The sequence below is a fragment of the Ipomoea triloba genome, chromosome 1 (assembly GCF_003576645.1).
Source record: "Ipomoea triloba cultivar NCNSP0323 chromosome 1, ASM357664v1".
Lineage (NCBI taxonomy): Eukaryota > Viridiplantae > Streptophyta > Magnoliopsida > Solanales > Convolvulaceae > Ipomoea > Ipomoea triloba.
In genome coordinates, this window is record NC_044916.1 from 8,580,164 (window position 1) to 8,603,732 (window position 23,569).

At 35.6% G+C, this 23,569-nt stretch overlaps 2 protein-coding genes across 2 annotated transcripts; one reads left to right on the top strand and one right to left on the bottom strand.

The window, feature by feature from the left end:
• Positions 1-6,232: 6,232 nt before the first annotated feature.
• On the bottom strand, positions 6,233-6,793 carry LOC116024040 (uncharacterized mitochondrial protein AtMg00310-like). The gene has a single exon (XM_031264963.1). It carries the CDS (start codon positions 6,791-6,793, stop codon positions 6,233-6,235), a length of 561 nt encoding a protein of 186 aa, XP_031120823.1.
• Positions 6,794-13,819: 7,026 nt separating this feature from the next.
• LOC116009705 lies at positions 13,820-15,289 on the top strand. The gene is made up of 3 exons (XM_031248828.1): positions 13,820-13,885; positions 14,339-14,461; positions 14,607-15,289. The coding sequence occupies exons 1-3, from the start codon at positions 13,834-13,836 to the stop codon at positions 15,215-15,217; spliced, it is 786 nt and encodes a 261-aa protein (XP_031104688.1). The 5' UTR covers positions 13,820-13,833; the 3' UTR covers positions 15,218-15,289.
• Positions 15,290-23,569: the final 8,280 nt, after the last annotated feature.

Genomic DNA, 23,569 nt, shown 5'->3' on the forward strand with positions numbered 1-23,569 from the left:
ATATATATATATATATATATATATATATATATATATATATATATATATATATATATATATATATATATATATATATATATAATCATTTGGTTTCTCGTTTCATTTGGTGGTTTTGGTTCTCCTGCTCTGCATTGACACCGCACATCGCCGAGCAGACCTGATGAATGGAGAAAGCAGTCGTCTAGTCGCCAGCTTCAACTGATACCCAATCGCTCGTCGGCCGTCGCTAGTTGTGAGCTTACGGTCTCCTGGTCTCCGTCTTCACCCTTAGTTCAGTCGTCTAGATGCCGGCAACCGGCTCCATGTTTACACTTTAAGTTTTCCCCCTTTTATTCTCAATTTAAGAACACATGCACCGGATTCTCAAATAATTTAAGGTTTGGGTGTCTCAATTTGAATAAAATATTCATACTTTATAATATTGTTTAAAATTTTTTTAATTAGATAAAATAAAAGAAATATTAATAAAAATTATAAAGGTCGGCATTTCTAATAGAAATTGTATTACCATATTTTACAATATTACTTTGTAGGGAATTATATGTACTGTATTATTACGATTAGTAACTTTAATCTAAAATTGTATTACGAATAGGAAAGTAGAAAAGAATATATTGTATTAAGAATTATATTACCATATTTTAATATACAATTGTAGTATGAATATGAATTGTATTACCGTTTTCAAAAAAAAAAAGAGGCTAAAGTGTCATCTAGCACCATAAACTATATCCAATTATTCATGCCGCACCCTGAACTTTCATATAGTATATATCGAGCCGCAAACCAAAAAAAAAATTCACCTAGAACTTTTAGCAGGTTTTCATGAACTTTTAGCAAGTTCTCATGTCTTCTTGCTGACATGGCGCAGGTTTCCCATTGATGTGGCATTTCTTTTAACCTTATGTTGTCCATGTAAGTATTTACATATTAAAAATAAAAATCAAAAAAAAAACAAAAAAACATAAATAAAAACCGAGAGAAATCTCTCTAAATTTGCCCAAACTTAATCCCCCCCCCCTCCCCAAACACATAGAAAAGAAGAAAGGCGACAACAGCTCCCTACGAAAAACTGTGACGGAAGGCAATATACATGTATGTTTCTATACTCTTATTTTCAATACTATTTCTATTATATACTTTGTGTTCAACACTATTTCTATGCCCTAAAGTGGATTTAGTGGGGTCATGCATGCTATGTGTATAAATTGTTTTTATAATGGACAAAATTACATATTTTTATTTGAAAGTGTGTATAAATTTTTGTTTTGGTGTGATTGTGTGAATAATATATATATGTATGTATGTATGTATGCATGTATATATATGTGTGTGTGTGTGTATGCTTTTAACAGTGGTGTCCTACTAGTGCTAGAAAAGTAGAAAAAATACATAAAAGTGTTGTTTATAGTTCTGCATTTATATATGAAATTAGCTATTAGACCATTAGTGTATTAATGAACCAATTATAAATAATGTAATTAGTAAATTATTAATATATGCAAATTATTCTAACAGTAGAAAGATTAATGAGTGTCCTATTATTGTACAAAACTAGAGTTTATAATAAATACAAAACTGGAATATAATGTGTTTTTTTAAAAAAAAATTTTTTACTAGTATTCTTTGAAAGTGGGGTCCTATTTTGTATTTTTCAAATTTGCATTGAATATGTGTCTTTTTGTCAGGATGAATGAATCTATGGAATTAATAATTCACCATGGGGGTAATTTTGTGCATAACCCTAGGACACAATATATGGATGGGGAGACTGATGTAGTACGTATGGACCCAGACTTCATATGTTATCCCCATTTACTAAAATATATATCAGACCAAAGATATGGGAAAATAGTCTCACTTACTTACAAGTTGACTTCTGAACCCTTTCAAGCTTTAAAAGTATTACACAATGATGCTAGTAGTATACACTTAGCTCATATTGCTCGTCAAAATAAAAAGTGCGAGATTTATGTTGAACATGGAGTATATGAGCCTGAAGTGGTGGGTTTAAGTTTACGGGGGCCTGAAGGGGGTGAAGTTGAAGTTGAGGATGTGGTTGAGTCAGATTTAGGGGGTGAACATGGGGGTAGTGAAGTTGGGGTAGATGCTGAAATTGGGAGTGAAACTGAAAGTGAAAGTGAAAGTGGAATGCAAGGTAGATGCTGAAAGGCTTACTTCAAGGAAGATGTGAAATGTGACATGGTAGATAACAACTTGAGTGAGGCATTCAACAAAACTTTGTTGAATGCAAGGTCAATGTTCATAATTCCAATGCTTGAGGATATATGGGTGGCAACAATTAAGAGGGTTGCAAAGAAAAAAGCATGGGCTCAAAATTGGAGAGGGAATTATGGGTCATTGGTTATGAAGAAACTGAATGAAAGCATACTTGGGAGTGCAAGTTGGGAAGTAGCATTCAATGGAGTTGAGGGGTATGAGATTAAAAAGGATAGATTTCAATTCAAGGTAAATATACAATTGATGACATGTTCTTGTAGGCTTTGGCAGTCACGGTATCCCATGTCGTTATGGAATTTGTGCAATATTTCACAAAGGACATCAGCCTGAAGAGTACATACATGAATGCTATAGTAAGGAGCTGTACTTGAAGACATATGAGCATGTAATCCAACTATTAAATGGGGAAATCTTTTGGCCAAGGACTGAAGGTGATGAAATACTTGCTCCTATTCCAAGGAAGATGACTGGTATGCCAAAGAAGAAAAGAAAGCTTGAAGAAAATGAAAAAAAAAACAAGCAAAAAGTGAGTGAAGAGGTTAGAAAGTTGTCTAGAAAAGGAAGAATTATGACATGTCAACAATGCAAGGGAAAGGGACATAACAAATGATTTTGTCCTACATTGTCAAGCCAACAAGGAGAATCTACCGGTTCTTCCTCTGTTAGAGGAAGAGGAAGACCATTGACTGTTGTGAGGGGGGGAGGGAGAGGAAGTGAAAGTGGAAGAGGGACAGACTTGTCTCAGGAAAGCTTTGTTGGAATGTTAGGTAAATAAATTGAACACAATGCAATTTAAATAATTCATGTAGATGACTGTTAGCAGTTTATTATTAATTGACAATGCTTTCTTCTTTTCTGTAGCTTGCATAGAGTGGAGCTCAATGGAACTATGAAGGCAGATGAAGATTGATGGAGCCACTTCTTTTTTATTTTTGTGTTTTTATTGATAACTAGCTAGTGTTTATAGCTACTGCATATGTACGATTTTGTCTTTTGACTAACTGGTGGATTATGCATTGACAGTTTCTTTTGTTTTGTTCTTGGCAATGTATATTGGTTTTTTTTTGACATTTTATATTAGTAACCTGATTTTATTTTTAATTTCACTTGGCAGTTGTTTAGTTGTTGACAATCTAAATGGTTTTATGTGGGTGAGTAAGGAGTATACATTCAAAGTGCTGGTGGATATATTTATGTAGAAAAGATACTAAACAAAAAAAAAATCATTTCTATAAATTTGGAAAATTGAAAAAATACTAAACAAAAAATTAGCCAAAAAATATAAATTCTGAAAAAAAAAATTGAAACATTGGAATTGCAAAATTGAAAAGTATACATTATGAAAATAAAGAGAAGAAAATTCTGGTTATTTTAATATAATAATTTTTTTAAAATTTTAAATATGTAAACGCTTACATGGACAAATTAAGGTTAAAAAAAATGCCACGTGGACAACATAAGGTTAAAAGAAATGCCACATCAATGGGAAACTTGCGCCATGTCAACAGGAAGACATGGAAACCTGCTAAAAGTTCTAGGTGGATTTTTTTTTTTGGGTTTGTGGCTCAATATATACTATATGAAAGTTCAGGGTGCGGCATGAATAATTGGATATAGTTTGTAGTGCTAGATGGCACTTTAGAAGAATTGTATTACCATATTTTACAATATTTACGCAAATCTTAGGAGTGTTTTGGGCGGCAAGTTAAAATGAAGGATTTTGTTATTATTAATAGTATAGATTATATATATATATATATATATGATAGAGATCAAATGCAGAGGTGTCCAGGCGAAACATGTGGATGAATGATAGCCATTGATCTTGCCAAATCAACGTCCAGGACGAACACAGATTAAAAAAAAAAAGTGTGGTGGCATTTCGATCATTTTGCTTATTGTTGAAACATAAGGTGCGTATTTTCTGTGCTTAAGGTGTGTCGCTTTAAAACTTAAGGTGCGCCAATTTAACACTTAAGGTGCGTCAGTTAGACACTTCAAAACTTAAGATGCGTTATTTATTGAAACTTAAGGTGCATCTTTTCAAAGTTTAAGGTGCATCCTTTTTAACACTTAAGGTGCGCCATTTATACACTTAAGGTGCATAAGTTCTCCACTTAAGGTGCACCATTTTAACACTTAATGTGCGTCTTTGTAATGCTTAAAGCGCACAATTTTTAACACTGAAGGTGCGCCTTTGTAACACTTAAGGTGCCATTTTTACACTTTGTTTCTTTCTTCTCACGATGCACCTTTAGAAAAAAATTATTGATTTGAGTCGTTGATCTATATCTGATCAACGGCTCATATCTTATCGCATGTTTCACCTAGGACCTCCTTCGCACCAAATCTAATATATATATATATATACATATATTCCTTCATTAGTTTAAAAAAAAAGTGACTTTTAGTTGTAATTTAGTAAGAGATTGATGAATTGGTTTTTTTTTTTTCTTCCCAAATGAAATAAGAACAAAATTAGCCAATATCCATTTTGAGCAACTCAACAATCAAGCAATGACGCCAATTCCCCTCAATTTTCTCTTCTAATATTTAGTATATTGTAATCTATGTTTAAATATGGCAAAGAATAAAAAAGGCATTTTCGTGACAATTCGAAAGTCATAGTGATATGAGAATGCTTACTATACTCTTGCAATCATAACATGGGATAAGGAAAATTAATTGAACTAGGACAAACTCAAATTGTCATGTATATATACTAGCCCCAATGAAAGTAGTTTTACTTCTAAAGAAAGAATGAGGGAAGGTTTTAGTAAATCTATAATTGTCAATGAATTGTCATTTAGAGAATAAAAATGAAAGAATTAGAATATTGGTTAAAACAACTTTACAACTACTACAACATTATTAAAAAAAGAAAATCTTATAAACAATGTAAAGTGCTGAAGTTTTAAAGATTTTTAATTTACATGTATAAACTTATCTTAATTAACTTGCTTATTTACACATTTTAAATTTAACTCGTGGTATTTGGACAATTCTTCAAGGCAAACCATATATATATATATATATATATATATATATATATATATATATATATATATATATATATATATAGGGTCAGGTTCAGGTGCGGCCGTGCTCTCCTGTGCGACCGTGCAATTCACACCACTCAATGTTACGAAATACACCACTCAATGTTAAGAAAAACACCACACAAATATGCACTGTGGTGTGTTTCTTAACATTGTGGTGTGTTTCTTAACATTGATTGGTGTATTTCGTAACATTGAGTGGTGTGTGACAGCACAGCAGCACGGGAGAGCACGGCCGCACCTGAACCAAAATCTATATATATATATATATATAATTGTGCATTGAATTGACAGTGATTGAGTTATTCGAAAACGTATAAAAACTTTTGAATTCATGGAAGAATCACATACAACTTATAGTTCAAAAGAAAATACAATAAATGTTTTGGGTGAATGTGAATTAAAAATGACGTATTTTCCAATTTCTTTAAATAATTTTTGTACAAACACGGGAAGTATACAATATTTACTTTTTTTTTTTTATTCTTTTGAAAACCAAAGGAAATTGCAGTAATTCAAATCCGAGAGAAGGGTATTACAAATGAACTGTGTGAACCACTCCGAACAACCAGTCAAGGAAACAGACTGCCTAGCTAACAGATGGGTAACCTGATTCGCGGATCGCTTAACAAAGACTAAACTACGAGGTATGGATTCGGACCCATCATTGCAGAGAATACAACCCTCTGTATAGTTAACACGCCTCTGTCTCAGCCTATCCTTGGTGGGAATACAATGGTTACAAGCCTGCCATAAGAAAATTTTGACTTTAGGAGGAATTTTTAATTGCCAGATACTGCTCCACTTCTTGGTAGACTCCTCACTCAGAACACCACGGATGGACTTGTAACAACTTTTGACCGAGAACTTCCCATTTTCCTCATGACCCCAAATGATTTTGTCATGCACCTTCTGCAGTGGAAGTGGTATCTTCATAATGAGGTCGGCATCTCTAGTTGTGAAGATTTCCCAGATGGTGGTTCATCCCAATTATGAGTATTGGGATTAATGAGGTCCTCCACCTTTGAGTTCTCTATGAAGGGAAAGGGGAAAGACGTAACCATAGGATTGTTGGTGTCCGGCAGCCAGTTGTCTCCCCATATACTAGTTTGAGAGCCATCTCCTACCCTCCATCTTGAGTGCTTGCGGATTATGTCTTGGGTCGCCATCATAATGCTCCAAATAAAGGACGGATTTGCACCAACTTTAGCATCGAGAAAGGAAGAGTTAGGGAAGTATCTTGCTTTGTAGACTTTAAAGACCATGGTATTGGGTTCGGTAGCTAATCTCCATGCTTGTTTGCTGAGCAAAGCTAGGTTGAAGCTATGAAGATCTCGAAAGCCAAGTCCTCCCCATTTCTTGGGCATGCACATAGAGCTCCAGTTTTTCCAAATGATGCATTTCCTGTCACTGCCACCACCTTTCCACAAATAAGAATTCATGGTAGTCTCAATGGTCCTGATTAGCCCCTTAGGCAGTAGGAAAACCCCCATAGGCCATAGCATAGGTCGAGAGGGCTTGGAGGACAGTTTTTAAGAGAATCTCTCTACTGGCCTTGGAGATGAATTTGTGATTCCACCCATGGATGTGGTTGACAATACGGTGTTTAATAAAGTTTAGAATTTCAGTCTTATTCCGACCAACCATCATAGAGAGGCCTAGATAGTTGCTATTACTCCCACTGTGATGTATGCCCAGGATATCACTCAAATGGTTTCTCACATGGAGGGGGTGTTTTTGTTGAATGCCAGGGTGGATTTGGTAAGGTTAATGCATTGGCCCGATGCCTTTTCATAATCTTTAATGAGAAGATTCAGATTGAGTGCTTCCTTCGCCTTAGCTTTAAAGAATATGAAGCTATCATCGGCAAAAAAGAAAGAGATGACTAATAAATGGAGCATTTCTGGCCACAATAAACCCATTTATTCTGCCTCTACTCTCGTAGTCTTTAATCATCGCGCTGAAGCCTTCAGCCACCAGGATAAAGAGATATAGAGATAATAGATCTCCCTGTCTTAATCCTCGTTGTGGAAGAATAGGACCTATCTCATGCCCCTTGTTCAATACAAAATAGCTCAATGAGGATACACATTCTATAATGAGATTAATCCACCTTGCATCAAAGCCCATCTTGCTCATAATATTGCGTAACGTAGGCCATTCAAGCCTATCATAAGCTTTACTAATATCCAGTTTGAGGGCTGCTAGACCGTTATTCCCTGGTTTTTCCTTTTCATGTAGTGCTGCATCTCAAAAGCTATCATTATATTATTTGTTATCAACCTCCCCGGGACAAAAGCTCCTTGATTTGCAAAGACTAATCCATCTAACGGAAGTTTCAGTCTATTAGCCAAAGCCTTGGCTAAAATCTTATAGGCGACTGAACATAATGCAATCCGTCTGAGATCGGCCATGGTCTCCGGAGTTGGTTTTTTGGGTATTAACACGATATGAGTGATGTTAATGTCCTTCGGCAGTTTTCCGGTTGCCAGAAAGTTGTTACAGAAACCAACTATACTATCACCAATGATGTCCCAATAGGATTAAAAGAATCCTAGGTTGAAACCGTCAAATCCCGGGCTCTTATCTTGGTGCATTGCGAAGATCGCTTTCCTAATTTCCGATGCAGAAAATTTCCTCAACAGCAAATTGTTTGGGCACTGATTATGATAGTGTTGATATAGTTAAGGACTGGACTACAGTCACCTGCTTCAGAAGTGAAAATACTAGAAAAGTAGTCCCTTACCAAACTGTTCAACATCAGGCCTTGTGGGATCCAATCTCCATTCTGATTCCGAAAAGGAACAATCTCATTATTCCTTCTCATCTGCTTCACGGCATTGTGAAAGAATCTCGTGTTGTTGTCGCCCTCCTTAAGCCAAAAGAACTTTGCTCTTTGTTTCCATAATTGATTCCGCCTGTTCAAGAAATCAAGAAATTTAGCCTGGGTTGTAGCAAAATCACAGATCCCTTTACTGTCTGTTCTGGGTCTTAGGGAGTCAAGCTGTCTGTGAAGATTGTCAATGTGTGGCTGCACATTTTTGTTGAGATCTTTCCCCCACTTCCATAATTCATTGCTGCACAATTCAAACCTGGAACAAAGTTGCAGCCCATCTGAATTCAACCAATTGTGGTGAATGATTTCATGGCAGCGAGATTCCTTAAGCAAAAAATTCTCAAACTTAAAGCTCATCCTCCTCCTTGTTTTGGTGTTGGTGTGGGCCAGATTGCTAAGGGAATATGGTCTGTTGACGGCGCCTCAAATGACTCAGCTTTAACGCCATCAAATATGTCTAGCTTAGCGCTATTAGCAAGAATGCGATCTAGTTTTTCTCTGACCCAATGAGAGGAACCTCTGCCTTTCTCCCAAGTATATATTGATACCCCGTGAACTGGTAGTCTCTCAAGCCATTGAACTCGATAGCATCCTTGAACCCCTGCATGAGCTAAGCCGGTTGCCGAGCACCGCCAATCATCTCTTCTGGGCAGAGGACATCGTTAAAATCGCCATTAAAAGCCAAGTTAGTGAAGAGACTAGAGATAGCTGTTTGAGAAGATCCCAAGTGATACGCCTCTTGTGTCTTTCAGGGTTCCCATAAAAACCAGTGAAACGCCATGTGGTGGAGGGGGAGTTTAATCTAACTGTGGCGTCAATGAAGTTGGTAGACTTGTCCAAAACATTAACATCCACAACTTTCATCCAAAATAGTGTTAAGCCTCCACTTAATCCCACGTTATCAACTGTTGAAAGCATGAATATTTTGACACTTATCAATATATATACTATATTATTACTATTTGTAATTTTAATCTAGAATCCTATTACGAATAGAAAAGTAAAAAAGAATATATTGTATTAGGAATTGTATTACAACATTTAAAAATACAATTGTAGTACGAATTGGAATTGTATTATCATATTTTACAATATTACGCAAACTTAGTAGTATAGTAATGTTTTGGGCGGGAAATTAAAATAAATTATTTTGTTTTTATTAAGAGTATAGATTACGTTGCAGGGTTACGTTGTATATATATACTGTATTATTACTATTAGTAATTTTAATATAGAATTGTATTACGAATATGAAAGTAAAAAAAAAAAAAAACAATTGCATTAGGAAATGTATTACCACATTTTAAAGTATAATTGTAGTATGAATAGAAATTGTATTACCATATTTTACATATTAGGCAAACCTTAATAATATAGGGGGGAAATTGTAATTTATGCTCCTCCATAATATGTCAATTATCAATGTTACCCCTGAATTACTAATGTTATAAATGTTGTCCCTCAATTTTCAAAACATTANCAGAAAATTTCCTCAACAGCAAATTGTTTGGGCACTGATTATGATAGTGTTGATATAGTTAAGGACTGGACTACAGTCACCTGCTTCAGAAGTGAAAATACTAGAAAAGTAGTCCCTTACCAAACTGTTCAACATCAGGCCTTGTGGGATCCAATCTCCATTCTGATTCCGAAAAGGAACAATCTCATTATTCCTTCTCATCTGCTTCACGGCATTGTGAAAGAATCTCGTGTTGTTGTCGCCCTCCTTAAGCCAAAAGAACTTTGCTCTTTGTTTCCATAATTGATTCCGCCTGTTCAAGAAATCAAGAAATTTAGCCTGGGTTGTAGCAAAATCACAGATCCCTTTACTGTCTGTTCTGGGTCTTAGGGAGTCAAGCTGTCTGTGAAGATTGTCAATGTGTGGCTGCACATTTTTGTTGAGATCTTTCCCCCACTTCCATAATTCATTGCTGCACAATTCAAACCTGGAACAAAGTTGCAGCCCATCTGAATTCAACCAATTGTGGTGAATGATTTCATGGCAGCGAGATTCCTTAAGCAAAAAATTCTCAAACTTAAAGCTCATCCTCCTCCTTGTTTTGGTGTTGGTGTGGGCCAGATTGCTAAGGGAATATGGTCTGTTGACGGCGCCTCAAATGACTCAGCTTTAACGCCATCAAATATGTCTAGCTTAGCGCTATTAGCAAGAATGCGATCTAGTTTTTCTCTGACCCAATGAGAGGAACCTCTGCCTTTCTCCCAAGTATATATTGATACCCCGTGAACTGGTAGTCTCTCAAGCCATTGAACTCGATAGCATCCTTGAACCCCTGCATGAGCTAAGCCGGTTGCCGAGCACCGCCAATCATCTCTTCTGGGCAGAGGACATCGTTAAAATCGCCATTAAAAGCCAAGTTAGTGAAGAGACTAGAGATAGCTGTTTGAGAAGATCCCAAGTGATACGCCTCTTGTGTCTTTCAGGGTTCCCATAAAAACCAGTGAAACGCCATGTGGTGGAGGGGGAGTTTAATCTAACTGTGGCGTCAATGAAGTTGGTAGACTTGTCCAAAACATTAACATCCACAACTTTCATCCAAAATAGTGTTAAGCCTCCACTTAATCCCACGTTATCAACTGTTGAAAGCATGAATATTTTGACACTTATCAATATATATACTATATTATTACTATTTGTAATTTTAATCTAGAATCCTATTACGAATAGAAAAGTAAAAAAGAATATATTGTATTAGGAATTGTATTACAACATTTAAAAATACAATTGTAGTACGAATTGGAATTGTATTATCATATTTTACAATATTACGCAAACTTAGTAGTATAGTAATGTTTTGGGCGGGAAATTAAAATAAATTATTTTGTTTTTATTAAGAGTATAGATTACGTTGCAGGGTTACGTTGTATATATATACTGTATTATTACTATTAGTAATTTTAATATAGAATTGTATTACGAATATGAAAGTAAAAAAAAAAAAAAACAATTGCATTAGGAAATGTATTACCACATTTTAAAGTATAATTGTAGTATGAATAGAAATTGTATTACCATATTTTACATATTAGGCAAACCTTAATAATATAGGGGGGAAATTGTAATTTATGCTCCTCCATAATATGTCAATTATCAATGTTACCCCTGAATTACTAATGTTATAAATGTTGTCCCTCAATTTTCAAAACATTACATATATTACCCCTCCCATACAATACGGGGGGGGGAGGGGGCAATAATGCAATATATGTACCATTTTGAAAATTGAGGGGCAACATTTACACTACGAAAGGGCAATATATGTACCATTTTGAAATATTGAAGGGAAACATTTACACCACTAATAATTCAGATGTGACATTGATAAATGACATATTATGGAGGGGCATAAATTACAATTTTCCTAATATAGGAGTGTTTTGGGCGGAAAGTTAAATAGATGATTTTGTTTTTATTAATTATATAGATATATAGATTCGGTTGCAAGGAAGTATATATATATTGTATTATTACTATTAGTAATTTTAATATAGAATTGTATTACGATTAGGAAAGTAAAAAAAAATTGTATTAGGAACTGTATTACCACATTTTAAAGTACAATTCTAGTACGAATAGCAATTGTATTACCATATTTTAAATTATTACGCAAACCTGAAGAGTATAGGAGTGTTTTGGGCTGGAAGTTAAAATAGATGCTTTTGTTTTTATTAATAGTATAGATTACGTTGAAGGGAAGTATATATATATTGTATTATTACTATTAGTAATTTTAATATAGAATTATATTATGAATAGGAAAGTAAAAAATATTGTGTTAGGAACTGTATTAGTGTATTACCACATTTTAAAGTACAATTGTAGTACCAATATAAACTGTATTACCATATTCTAAAATATGACGCAGACCTTAACAGCACGTTTGGTTCACGGAATGAATTTGAAGGGAATAGGAATACTATTCATAAGGAATGGAATAGGTAAGGAATAAAATATGAATTGTATTATAGTGTTTGGTTCGCTGAAGGAATAGATTTGGGAATGGTATTCCAGCGTTTGGTTGGTTAAAGGAATAGAAATGGAATATATATTTAAAAGACATAAATGCCCTTGTACAAATTTTATTATTATTATTATTATTATTATTATTATTACTATTATTATTACTATTATTATTATCATTATTATTATTATTATTATTATTATTATAACAAACCTATATAAACGAGGTTGTTGCCATAGTCATCGAATCTTCTATAAGCATTGTGCTGACAAGAAAGCCTGCTTTCAATTATTCCCTCATCACAACAGCATATCATAAGGTTAATCCATATCTCGTCTTTCATTTCTCAGGGAACCTTGGTGGGTGTATACAACGATCGAGAATCAATAGCGGCGATCGCAGTTAACGACGTTATTCCTGATAGGTCAGTAATAGCCTAATACCAAGGGGGTGCTGGTAATAGTTATTACCCTTGCAAGGGTAATAGCTCATTCCCAGGAACATTGTTCTTGGGAATACAAATATTTACCAAACAACGGAATAGGCTATTACTGGGAATGCTATGTCATTCCCTACCTATTCCGTGAACCAAACATCCCGTAGGAGTATATGAGTGTTTTGGGCGGGAAGTTAAAATAGAGGATTTTGTTTTTATTAATAATAAATATAGATATAGATATAGATGAGGAATTATATTATCATATTTTAATGTACAATTGTAGTACGAATAGGAAGTATATTACCATATACTTTACAATATTACGCAAACCTTAATAATAGTATAGTAGTGTTTATCATTTGGCATGACATGTATTTTAATTAGGACAACTAATAAATTCAGTTTAAATATTAACCAGATAAATAATGAATAATTCGCCCATTTAACACCACTCAAAAGGACAACAAAGAAATAGTATTTTCGTTTTACTTCATTTTCTTTTGGCAGTGGAATACTACAAAATTCATAAATTCTTAGAAAATTTTGTAGAAACAAACAAAAACGAAGGCAATCATCACCTAAGCTGTATACCATATATATTATGCCTATGAGCTAGCCTATATCTAGTTTGTAGCAACCTAGAAGATGCATTAATTAATGGCTAAACGCAAGGCAGCGAGTAGAACACCAGACGTACAAGTAAATGTTTCTGACATACAGTCTCTACTTTTTACTGTATAATTATGAAACAATGAAATTAATTCCTTCCCTTCCAACGTAACTGAGTCAATGCGACAGTCACTTTTTACAAGACCTTAAAGGAAGTTATACGTGTTTGCATGGACACTCCAAGTGGCAACCTTCTTCCCGGCCATGCTATAAATTCTCACCTTCTCGCATTCAACTCACCATCCAATCTCATCTCATCTGCTTCATATTGCTTCTCTTCTTCCAAAAGTGTAAGTTTCACTTTTATATTCCACCATGCATATATAATGCCCATATTGATCGATTCTTAGTTTAATTTGTGCCATTCCAACATATATAACCTTTTGTAATTGTATATATTCCTACAAATCAACTTGTGCGTCATAGCTGGGTGGATTTCGTATTCACTCATAAAGATTTTAATCCATTTTGATTCATAAGTAATATTTTTAAATTTTCATTTTATTTCTACCTAGCCGGCCAACTTGATCGATCTATATTTAATTAATTTCTAACTTTGTGTTAGCAGGAAATAGTTCGAAGAAGTCAGCTTTAATTTGCTTGTTCACAATGAACAGCATGAAGAAGAGCACCTACCTAGTTTTGGTTTTAGCCCTCTTTGGTATTCTCTATTATTTTATTCTACTTTTTTTTTTTCCATTAATAATGTGCATTATATTGTAATTCTTTCTTGAGTGTAAAAGTTCACTTTACCTTCTAGACTACATATATATCTTGCTAGCCTAGTACGCACTTAAAACATGTCAACCCATTTTAAAGGCAAATTATTGCATGCATCATGGTCCTGTGTGGACCAAAAATAAAAAGTACATTATTTTTGTATTAAAGGTATATTATTTTTGTATTGTAGGTACATTATTTGATAGTATATATCAAATAATATACCTTCAGTACAAAAATAATGTACTTTTTATTTTTGCCTAGTGGTAAATCTAACTAAACCTTTTAACAAAATAATAATATTAAAAAAAATCTTTATAGGCAAACATGAAATATCTTTATAATGTAAGTATTATATACAAGTGAGCTTAGACCAATTGTAATTGGGATGCAGTTATTGAGGAGAACATTTATGATGCATGGGGAGGAGTTAATGAAGGAGGAGAAGAAGAAGTCACCACTCTCAAACCAAATTACCATATTCCCACCGTCTCTCGGAAGTTGCTAGCCTTTCCTGGTAATTAACTTATCACCTCACCATCATTTATTTTCCACCAAGATTTTACAGTGTGTAATTTACCACAATTTTTATGCCCATATTTAATAAGTCCAATATAATCTTTAATGAATATATATGTAACATTTTATTATTCATTATTCAGGTTATAATAACAGTACAGGATCGGATTTGGTTCCAGATTCGGATGTGATACCAGGCATGGACCCAGGTTTCAGTTTTGGATCGGGGTCGAACATGGGTTCTGGTTCAAACACGGATTTGGTTCCTGACGCAAACCCAGGATCTGCAAACCCAGGGTCAGATCCGAGGTTCAACTTTGGATCGGGCTCGGGTACAGATTTGGTTCCGGATGCAAACCCGATATCAGGGTCGGGTACGGGTACTGGGTCGACCTTTAGAATCGGGCCAGGTGGACCAGATTGCTCAAAGTGGGACATAGAAGTTGACCAAGCCCAAACGCCCCCGCTGCCGAATGGGATTCCCACCTACACAGTTATCATCAGCAATAACTGCCACGTCGGCACCGGCCCCGACGCCAAGAGCTGCACCTTTACCGACGTCCACCTCAGCTGCGGTTGGTTCAGCTCCTACATCCTCGTCGACCCCGATGTGTTTCGCAGGTTAGGGTACAACGATTGCCTCCTCAAGAACGGCGGCAATCTCAACCCCAGAGAAGTCATCTCCTTCGTCTATGCTGACTCCTTTGAATACCCGATCTCCGTCACATCTGCTACCTGTCAGGATTCGATATGATGTTGTAGTACGTACGTGCATGCACTACGCATATATCTAATGTATTCATCACTTCTTATGTCCTAATTAATGTGATATGTTATTCCCTTTATCTTTATGGCGTGAGTGTATCCTTTCAATTCAGCACCACATACACAATTAATTTGCTTAGTTTGTTTCATTCTCTTGCTTAATGGTTTGATAACATTGTTTAGGGTTTTAATTATGTTTTGGTGTTTGCGATCTAGCTAGCTTTGGTATTACATTGTGATGTTATTGCTTCTGATATTATTCTTGATATGGGTTTGGTGTGAATGTGATATATATATTATGTCACTGTGTGGAAAGTTGTGTTTAGTTGTAAGGTTTTTTGAGAATGTATGTATCATCACAACGGATGGATATTGTTCTCAATTAGTAAATCAAAGGATAGTCAAATAGGATATTGTTGGAAAGCATGTATTAAAGGAAAAGAGTCTTTTTTTTTTCTCTTAAAAAGTGTTGTACCACATTGCTTTTGAAAGTTCTCTTTTTCACTTTGGGAGAACTTGACTTTAGTTTTACGTCTTTTAGTCAGCTTAAAAATCCTCCCAATCTAAAAAGAGAAAGTTGTTCTAAGGTTCAAGTGACTTTGACAACTTATTTTGATATTGGAGCTAATTTGAATTCTAACATAGGAGAATAACACCAAAGTCTTGGGTTGAATGCTTGGGCAATTCCAACAGGGCAAAAACTTGTGTGAGACGGTCTCACCATGAGACGGGTCGGGTCGGGTCAAGATGCAAATGTAACACTTATATGCACAAATGTCATACTTATATGCTTACTAATCAGGAATAAAATTTTTGTTATTTATAAGGGTAAATGTAACACTTTCAAGGAAAATACAATACTTTTACATTTCGATTTAAAAGTATTACATTTTTCCACAAAATATTATATTTGCCCTTATAAGTAAGGGGACACTTGTCAACATTAATTATTATGAAAAATGTAATACTTTTTCTCTAATAAGTAACAAAAATTGTATTCTTGATTAGTGTTATATTTGAGCATATAAGTATGACATTTGCACATATAAGTATGGTATCTGCATGGTGCATTGACCCGATCCGACCCGTCTCACGAATAAAGATCCGTGAGACGGTCTCACACAAGTGTGACCCTTCCAACAGAAATGCGATACGTGTCAAGTTCGATCTGGTTTGACATTTATTATTGTCCATTGAATTGAAAACACTGACATTGGAAACAAATAACGAAGCTAGGGATTTTGTCAACTCTTCTGGCCGGGGTCTAGCACAGTACCCGCTGACAGAAAACATGCCATTCTCTTCAATTCAGTTGTCGACTTGTCGTACCTCCCAACTACTTCATTAAATTAAATGCTTTCAGTGCTCATATTGCATCCATTTCTCATCTCTCTCGTCTCATTTTGACTTCTATAATTAAATACCCTTAATTAGTTGGAGCATTTTTCAAGATCAGACTAACAACTTTACCCATCCACTTACGTACATCTTTCGGTTAACTCCACCCTATCAGGTATGCATTCTAAAAGCTTCTAAGTTTCTAAGGATATATCCAATGAAAAAACTAAATGGAGAGAAAGGGAGATAATACAATTGAAGGGGAGCAAATCATATTCTCCGAAGAAAACTTTCTCTGGAGAATATGATCTGAGCATTTATGGCGCTAGGTGAGGGACAGCCCACTTCAGTTGCTTATTTATTATAATAAATAAATGAATAGTGATTTTAGCCTCAATGGAATAGTCCTTGAGGCTGAAATCTTAATTAACATTTTAAATACACCTGAACGGCTATTCAGCTTGAGGGTATATTAATATCTTTTAATATAATTTTCATTATATATATCACATTGAAATGTTGAGATTCATCAATTCTAAATTTACATTCTTACTTTTTCATTTTTATTCAAATCTACACTTTCCTCTACAGAATGATATATTTCAATTTAAATTTTTATTTTATTTGAATTAAATTAAATAAATTAAAATATATTTTATTTTGTTATTTAAATTTATTTTATTTAATATCAAAATTAGAAATTATATTTATAAATTTGAAATTATTAATTATAGAAAAATGAATAAAATAATATATAATGTATAGGAGTGAGAAAGAGTAGAGCTAGACCTGACAATTATGGACACGACCCGCTAACACGACACGGAATCGGATACAAAAATAATGGGTTAGTGTTTAGTCTTAATGTGTCTCGGGTCGTTAACGGGTTGACCCGTTATGTTTCGTGTCTTAATAGGTCAACCCGTTAAACCAATTAAGAACCCGTTAATATTATCATGTCTATCATGTCAACCCGTTTTAACATGTTAGCAAATCGTGATCGTGCTAAATATTTGAACTCGTTAACCTTAACCTATTGTGTTCGTGTCGACCCGTTAACAAACCTTGAAATGAATTGCCAGTTCGAAGTAGAGCCCATAAAAAAGGAAGAAAATATGAGAAGGGTTGGAGAGAAAATATGGGAGGAAATTAAAAGGGGAGAAAGAAGGGTTGGGCCCACAAAATAGGGAGATAAGAGGAGAACCCTTGTGGATGTTATGCCATCCATATTAGTGAATTTTAGTGTGGTTTTTGAAGAAATTTGAGTGATATGCCGTAGGGAGAGTGACAAGAGAGAAAAAGTGAGAGCCTTCGGCAAGGAGGTTTTTTTTTTTTTTTTGTCTATGATCATGGGCCCCACCAAAATGAAGAGCAGCCGGATGAATCTCGCATGGAAGGTAATATAGCCCCCAGTCGGGCGCATTACATCAGTAGCTTGTTTTTTTCTTGACATACATCTTTTTTTCATCTTTTTTCTTTCTTTTCTTTCTCTCTTTTCTCTCCAAGTTGGCACCTCAAAATCCGATAAAAAAACCTCACTATTAATGATGCTCCAAGCATCTACAATTCTTCTCTCTTTATTTTATTTTGTGGGTCCAATTTTTTTAACATCATCATATGATCTTATATCTTATTTTCTCTCAAGTCATTTTCTCTTTTTCTTCCCTTTTTGTGAACCCTACATTTCTACATATCATCTATTATTTTATTCACATTTCTATAATTAATAATTTTAATTTTATAACTATATTTTCATATTTGATTTTAAATTAAAATAATTTTAAGTAATTACATAACTCTAACCAAATATAGGAATGTTACATAATTAACCAAATATAACCCTTGTTATCTTAAATAACTTGAACCAAATGCACCCGAGGGTTCTGTATTCTTATTAATTGAATTAAAAGTTTCTTTGTAGCGTTTAATTGACTTAGCCGGTTCTAAAATTGTAAGGAAGTTTTTTATTCTTATTAATTGAATTAAAATTTCTTTGTAGCGTTTAATTGACTTAGCAGGTTCTAAAATTGTAAGGAAAAACAAAAACCAGAAACGCAACCAAGGGTGGAAATTGAAACACCCCTAAGAAGTGAGGTGGAATGGGTTCAAAGAGTCAACAGTTGACTCCACTGAGGCGAGAAGACTGAGACACTTCGCCCTTCCAAAGAAAAGGCGACTGCTAGCGAGCAGGAGGACGAAATGAGGGGGCCATCAGAGAAAGAAGTCCCACCGAGATTGGCAGGGACTAAAGAGAATCCCATTTCTCCAAGGGACAATATCCAATAAATAGAAGAAGAAAGTCTGCCCAAGGCATGTACCAAATCTTTCACATACCCCCACCAGGTCTCTGGCTCCGCAAAGAAACTAGCTAAAACAGAGCTCGCATGAANGGGGGCGAAACGAAACTCTGGTTTCCGTGTATGGTATGTGTGGATTGTAGCGCAGAACAGGGCTTGACTGGAAAAGTAGTGAAATGGCAAAATAGGAAGTCTCACTATAGGCTAGGAGCCATCGATTAGCTCGGCTTGTCCTATGTTTTAGCTTAACTCATCGTATCGGCTGTTGTGTAAGGGTTGACCTTAAGAGCTCTGGTCTAGCGGCCGTTAGATGTCCTTTATAGCCACCGTGACTTTGACTTGTTTTCTGCTCTGATCGTAGATCTACTACGGCTGCGGCTTTCTCTTGCTGATTTCGCTATTTCCATCCTTGAGTATTGGATATCGTGTGAGTCTTCTCCCAGTTGTTGCTTAGCTGCTTTCTGGGCATCGCTCTCTGTTTTTACAAGCAATTAAGTAAACCCCTTGGCTTGGCTCAACCTTCTAATCCTTCTTTCACTGACTACTAGGGAAGGAAAACTAAGCTGTAACTGTAGTTGGCAGTTCGAGTTCTGGACGGATGGGACCTGAAGCTCACAAGTAATAACAAGTCAGTGTGCTCTTACTTCTGAGTTCTAGTTCTTAGCAGCACAAGCGGGAGCCAGGGGGAAGGCCTGAAGGTTGCAAGCCCATCCAATTCAACTCCTACTGGAACTGGCTTACTTTCGCTTTCAAACGGGGCTGCGCCGGGACTCCAAAAACAAAAAAGGCAAAGGGGATCAAAGGCAGAAAGAAGTGATTAGGCCCTGAGGACTGCAAGGGGAGAGGTTGACCACTGGACTCTAACTGCCCGCAAACTCCTGGTATTCATGCTATGCCCCTTAGCCACTTATCCTAGTTAGACGAGGCAAAGCACGAAGCACAAGAAGGGATCAGCACTCTGACAGATATTGGTGAGAAGACTGAGACACTTCGCCCTTCCAAAGAAAAGGCGACTGCTAGCGAGCAGGAGGACGAAATGAGGGGGCCATCAGAGAAAGAAGTCCCACCGAGATTGGCAGGGACTAAAGAGAATCCCATTTCTCCAAGGGACAATATCCAATAAATAGAAGAAGAAAGTCTGCCCAAGGCATGTACCAAATCTTTCACATACCCCCACCAGGTCTCTGGCTCCGCAAAGAAACTAGCTAAAACAGAGCTCGCATGAACTGCTCCTAATCGGGACACCAAGTGCCACTAGACCACAAGGTGTTTGGCAAGTTTTAAACGGTTTAATCTTGTGATGCTCAATAAAAAAGCTTTGCGGCTTATCAATAACCCCAATTCGTTAGTTGCAAAAATCTATAAGGCAAGATACTATCCATCTACTTCTTTTTTAGAGGTTCAAGTAGGTTCGAATCCTTCCCTTATTTGGAGGAGCTTGCTGGAAACCAAGGACATCATAAGAAGGCATAGTAGATGGAGAGTAGGAGAAGGAAGAGACATCAAAATTTGAAAAGATAAGCGGCTGCCGGACAAAAATAATCCTAATATTAGCTCCTTCCCTTTCCCCTTAATGGAAGAGGCATTTGTCAACACTTTGATGGCTCCTAATGAAGACTGTTGGGATGAAGACATTATCAGAGAAATTTTTATCCTAATATTTGCATTGTTATTGCTGATGCAGCTAGCCTACTTGCCAGATAGAAAACGAGAATGCATGATTGATGATGATATTGGAAGTATTAATTCTGAAGTATCTGCTTATGATCGGGTTGATGTCACAGATCTTGATGAACTGGTTAAAGATTACAAAAGGAACAGAAGGCGAGGACTGCTTGGCTGGTTCAAATTGAAAGTCAAATTCTCACTATCCCTCTCATTTTTGTGTATGGTCTGAATGGGAGAATATGCTTTCTACTGGTTTGAGTGGGGCAAAAACACAAAAGTTTAACTGAATCAAAAATAGCATACTCAGGTTTTGATTTTCTCACTCTAGTACTACAAGAATAATTGTTAAATATGATTGATTTTGTAGCCAAGACCAAAAAATAGATTGTTTAATTTCATAATTTAAGAAAACAGAACAACCTTTTTGAGCACAAGTGGATAATATTTGAGTGTTCTACATCTCTTCTAGTCTTCGTTTCTCCTTGACTATTTCTTAGTTAAAAGCCATGTCTCTCTGCCGAATGCCTTTATCTAGTTCAGCTGGGCTTTTTTTGTTCTTACGATGGACTCAGATTACCAATATATAGGCTAAAAGAATCTCCTAGGAATCCTGCAGAATATGAAGAGGCCGGCATGTGCTGTGGTTTCCTAAGAGATACATATTTCCAACATGCCTATTTAACTTACATTTCCAACATGTTTAGACTGCTAGATGTTTAGAAAATTGGACTTGCTTGGCTCATTTTGATTAAGAAATTGGACTTGTTGCTCAGAAATTAAGAAATTAGTGCTCAGACAATAATATAATATATTTATCACTTGGCAATTTCAGGGTTACAAATTTCTCCCAACAAGAAGAGTCCACAACTTAAACTGATTTAGCTCGACTCTAGATAAGTTTATCTGTTCAAAAGGAAAATAAAATAAAATAAAAAACAGTGTAAGGTTCGATCCCTAAAGTAGACACACATTATCTCATGATTATTTCTACTAAATGGCAGGCTACTAAATTTTATTGATTGACAGCGCTCTCGTCTCTTAAGAAAGGTCAAGAATTTGAACCCCTCTTGTATGAAAAACTAATCTAGTCAGAGATTAAAGGGTGCCCCGTACAGTTTCCAAAATAAAGCTCAACAAAGCAGCATGAGCATCATTCTGGGCTGGGGGGTTAGGCTGATCATCATTATCTCTCCAAATAAACTCATGTGGTGAAACAATACTCTGAACATACGAACATAAACCAACAAGCTCCCTATGAGGTGGGGATTCAATGAAGAAAGGCTTGAGTATGTTATTCTTCAAATCATAAACAAATATTTCCCACCAATCAAATCTCAAGTAGCTACATATGAGCACTTTGGTATTGCATTTGGAAGAGTATAATGTGATGTTTACATAATCATCACAAGTTAAGGATTGAGATTTGAAACTGGTTGGAGAGATGTTAAACTTAGTGACCCATGATTTCTCCACTCCATATTCCTTCATAACCAACACTTGTATCAATTCTTTCCGTTCAAGAGCCACGCAGAAACAGTCATCAAGGATTCCCAATCCAAGAATTGCACTACTACTTTCAATTTCTCCTCGGGGAATGGGCAGCTCTTTGAACTCATCACTCTCTGGGTCAAAATAAACAATCCTCTTCTTCTCCCATCATGTTCTTCGATCTTGTTCCCAATAAGAATCACCCACACTCCAATGGGGTGTGTTGTGCAGCAGCGAGTGGAGGGATTCCATAACAGAATATGTTGCAGCACAGAGAAAAGCACGAGGCCGTTGCAAGAACACAAAACACGAAACCACCAATGACGATATTGGGGAAGCATAGTAGTAGTAGTAGTAGTGTTAAGTAAGGAGGAAATTTCAGTGAGGTTGAATAGGGTTTTAATGTGGAGAGTGTTGGTTATGGATGTAAAGGCTAACCTGCGGTAGTCGTAGCTGCTTGACGCCGCCACCACTCGCCTTCCTCCCCGGTAGGACAGCTTGAAATCGGGATGTTGTATTATGGAACGCCATTCTTTGCATATGCATTCACATCGGATCACAGTTTTTACCTCCAATTTCAAAAGCATACAACGAATGATCTCAATTGGTATGTGAACTACTACTTCCATGTTTCATCTCATCTATCTATAGTCTATACTATATGGTGAATTGAGAAGCGGATCGGAGATCAAGGAGAAGTGATCGAGGCTGCGGCATATCATAGATGCTTTTATGAGGTACGATGAATTATAAATAAGGTTTACACACCGTGCATGGGCCGCACCTCAGCTCAAGTGGTAATGAATGTTAATTTTAGCCCAAAACTGATGAGCTGCTCTAGGCAAATTATACCGTGTACCACGGTGCACATAGCAATGTGCCCCACGTACGTAAATGACTAAGAATCTCCTAGAGTACTAGGAATCCTGCAAAATATGAAGAGGCATGTGCTGTGGTTTCCTAAGAGATACATTACAAAATAAAATAATAATAATAGTAATTACAATCGCCAAATGCCATGTAGTACGGTAGCATTCCTGTTACTATTCTAAATTTTTTGGGCTAAAAATGTTTGAGAAAGTAGTATAGAGCAAAATGTTCAACATTTGGATGAGGTTTTATAGCTTTTAAAATGATGATGGATTTGCTAGCTAACATACACCATTAACTCTCAGATCACATAATATTAATAGAAAAATACTTCATAGACTTTTAAATTTTTACTCTCAATTTTTACTCCCACTTGTGTTCAAATTTAGTTGGAAGAATTAAGAAAAAAAGAATGGATAAACATCAATACATCATGACCCCCTACTAAATTAAGTAATCAATGTATGTCATGTCATAAGGAGTAGAAAACGAGAATAAAATTTGAGAGTTTAGACAGAATTACTCGTATTAAAATGAAAAGAGCAATAAGGTGCATTTATTAACTCCCACAATTTTTCTTTAAAAAAAAAAAAAAAAACTCCCACAATTCAAGTAGGTCATCATATCATTACAAGTTAGTCATTGATTTGTGGTGGAAATCAATGATTGAATAATATAAT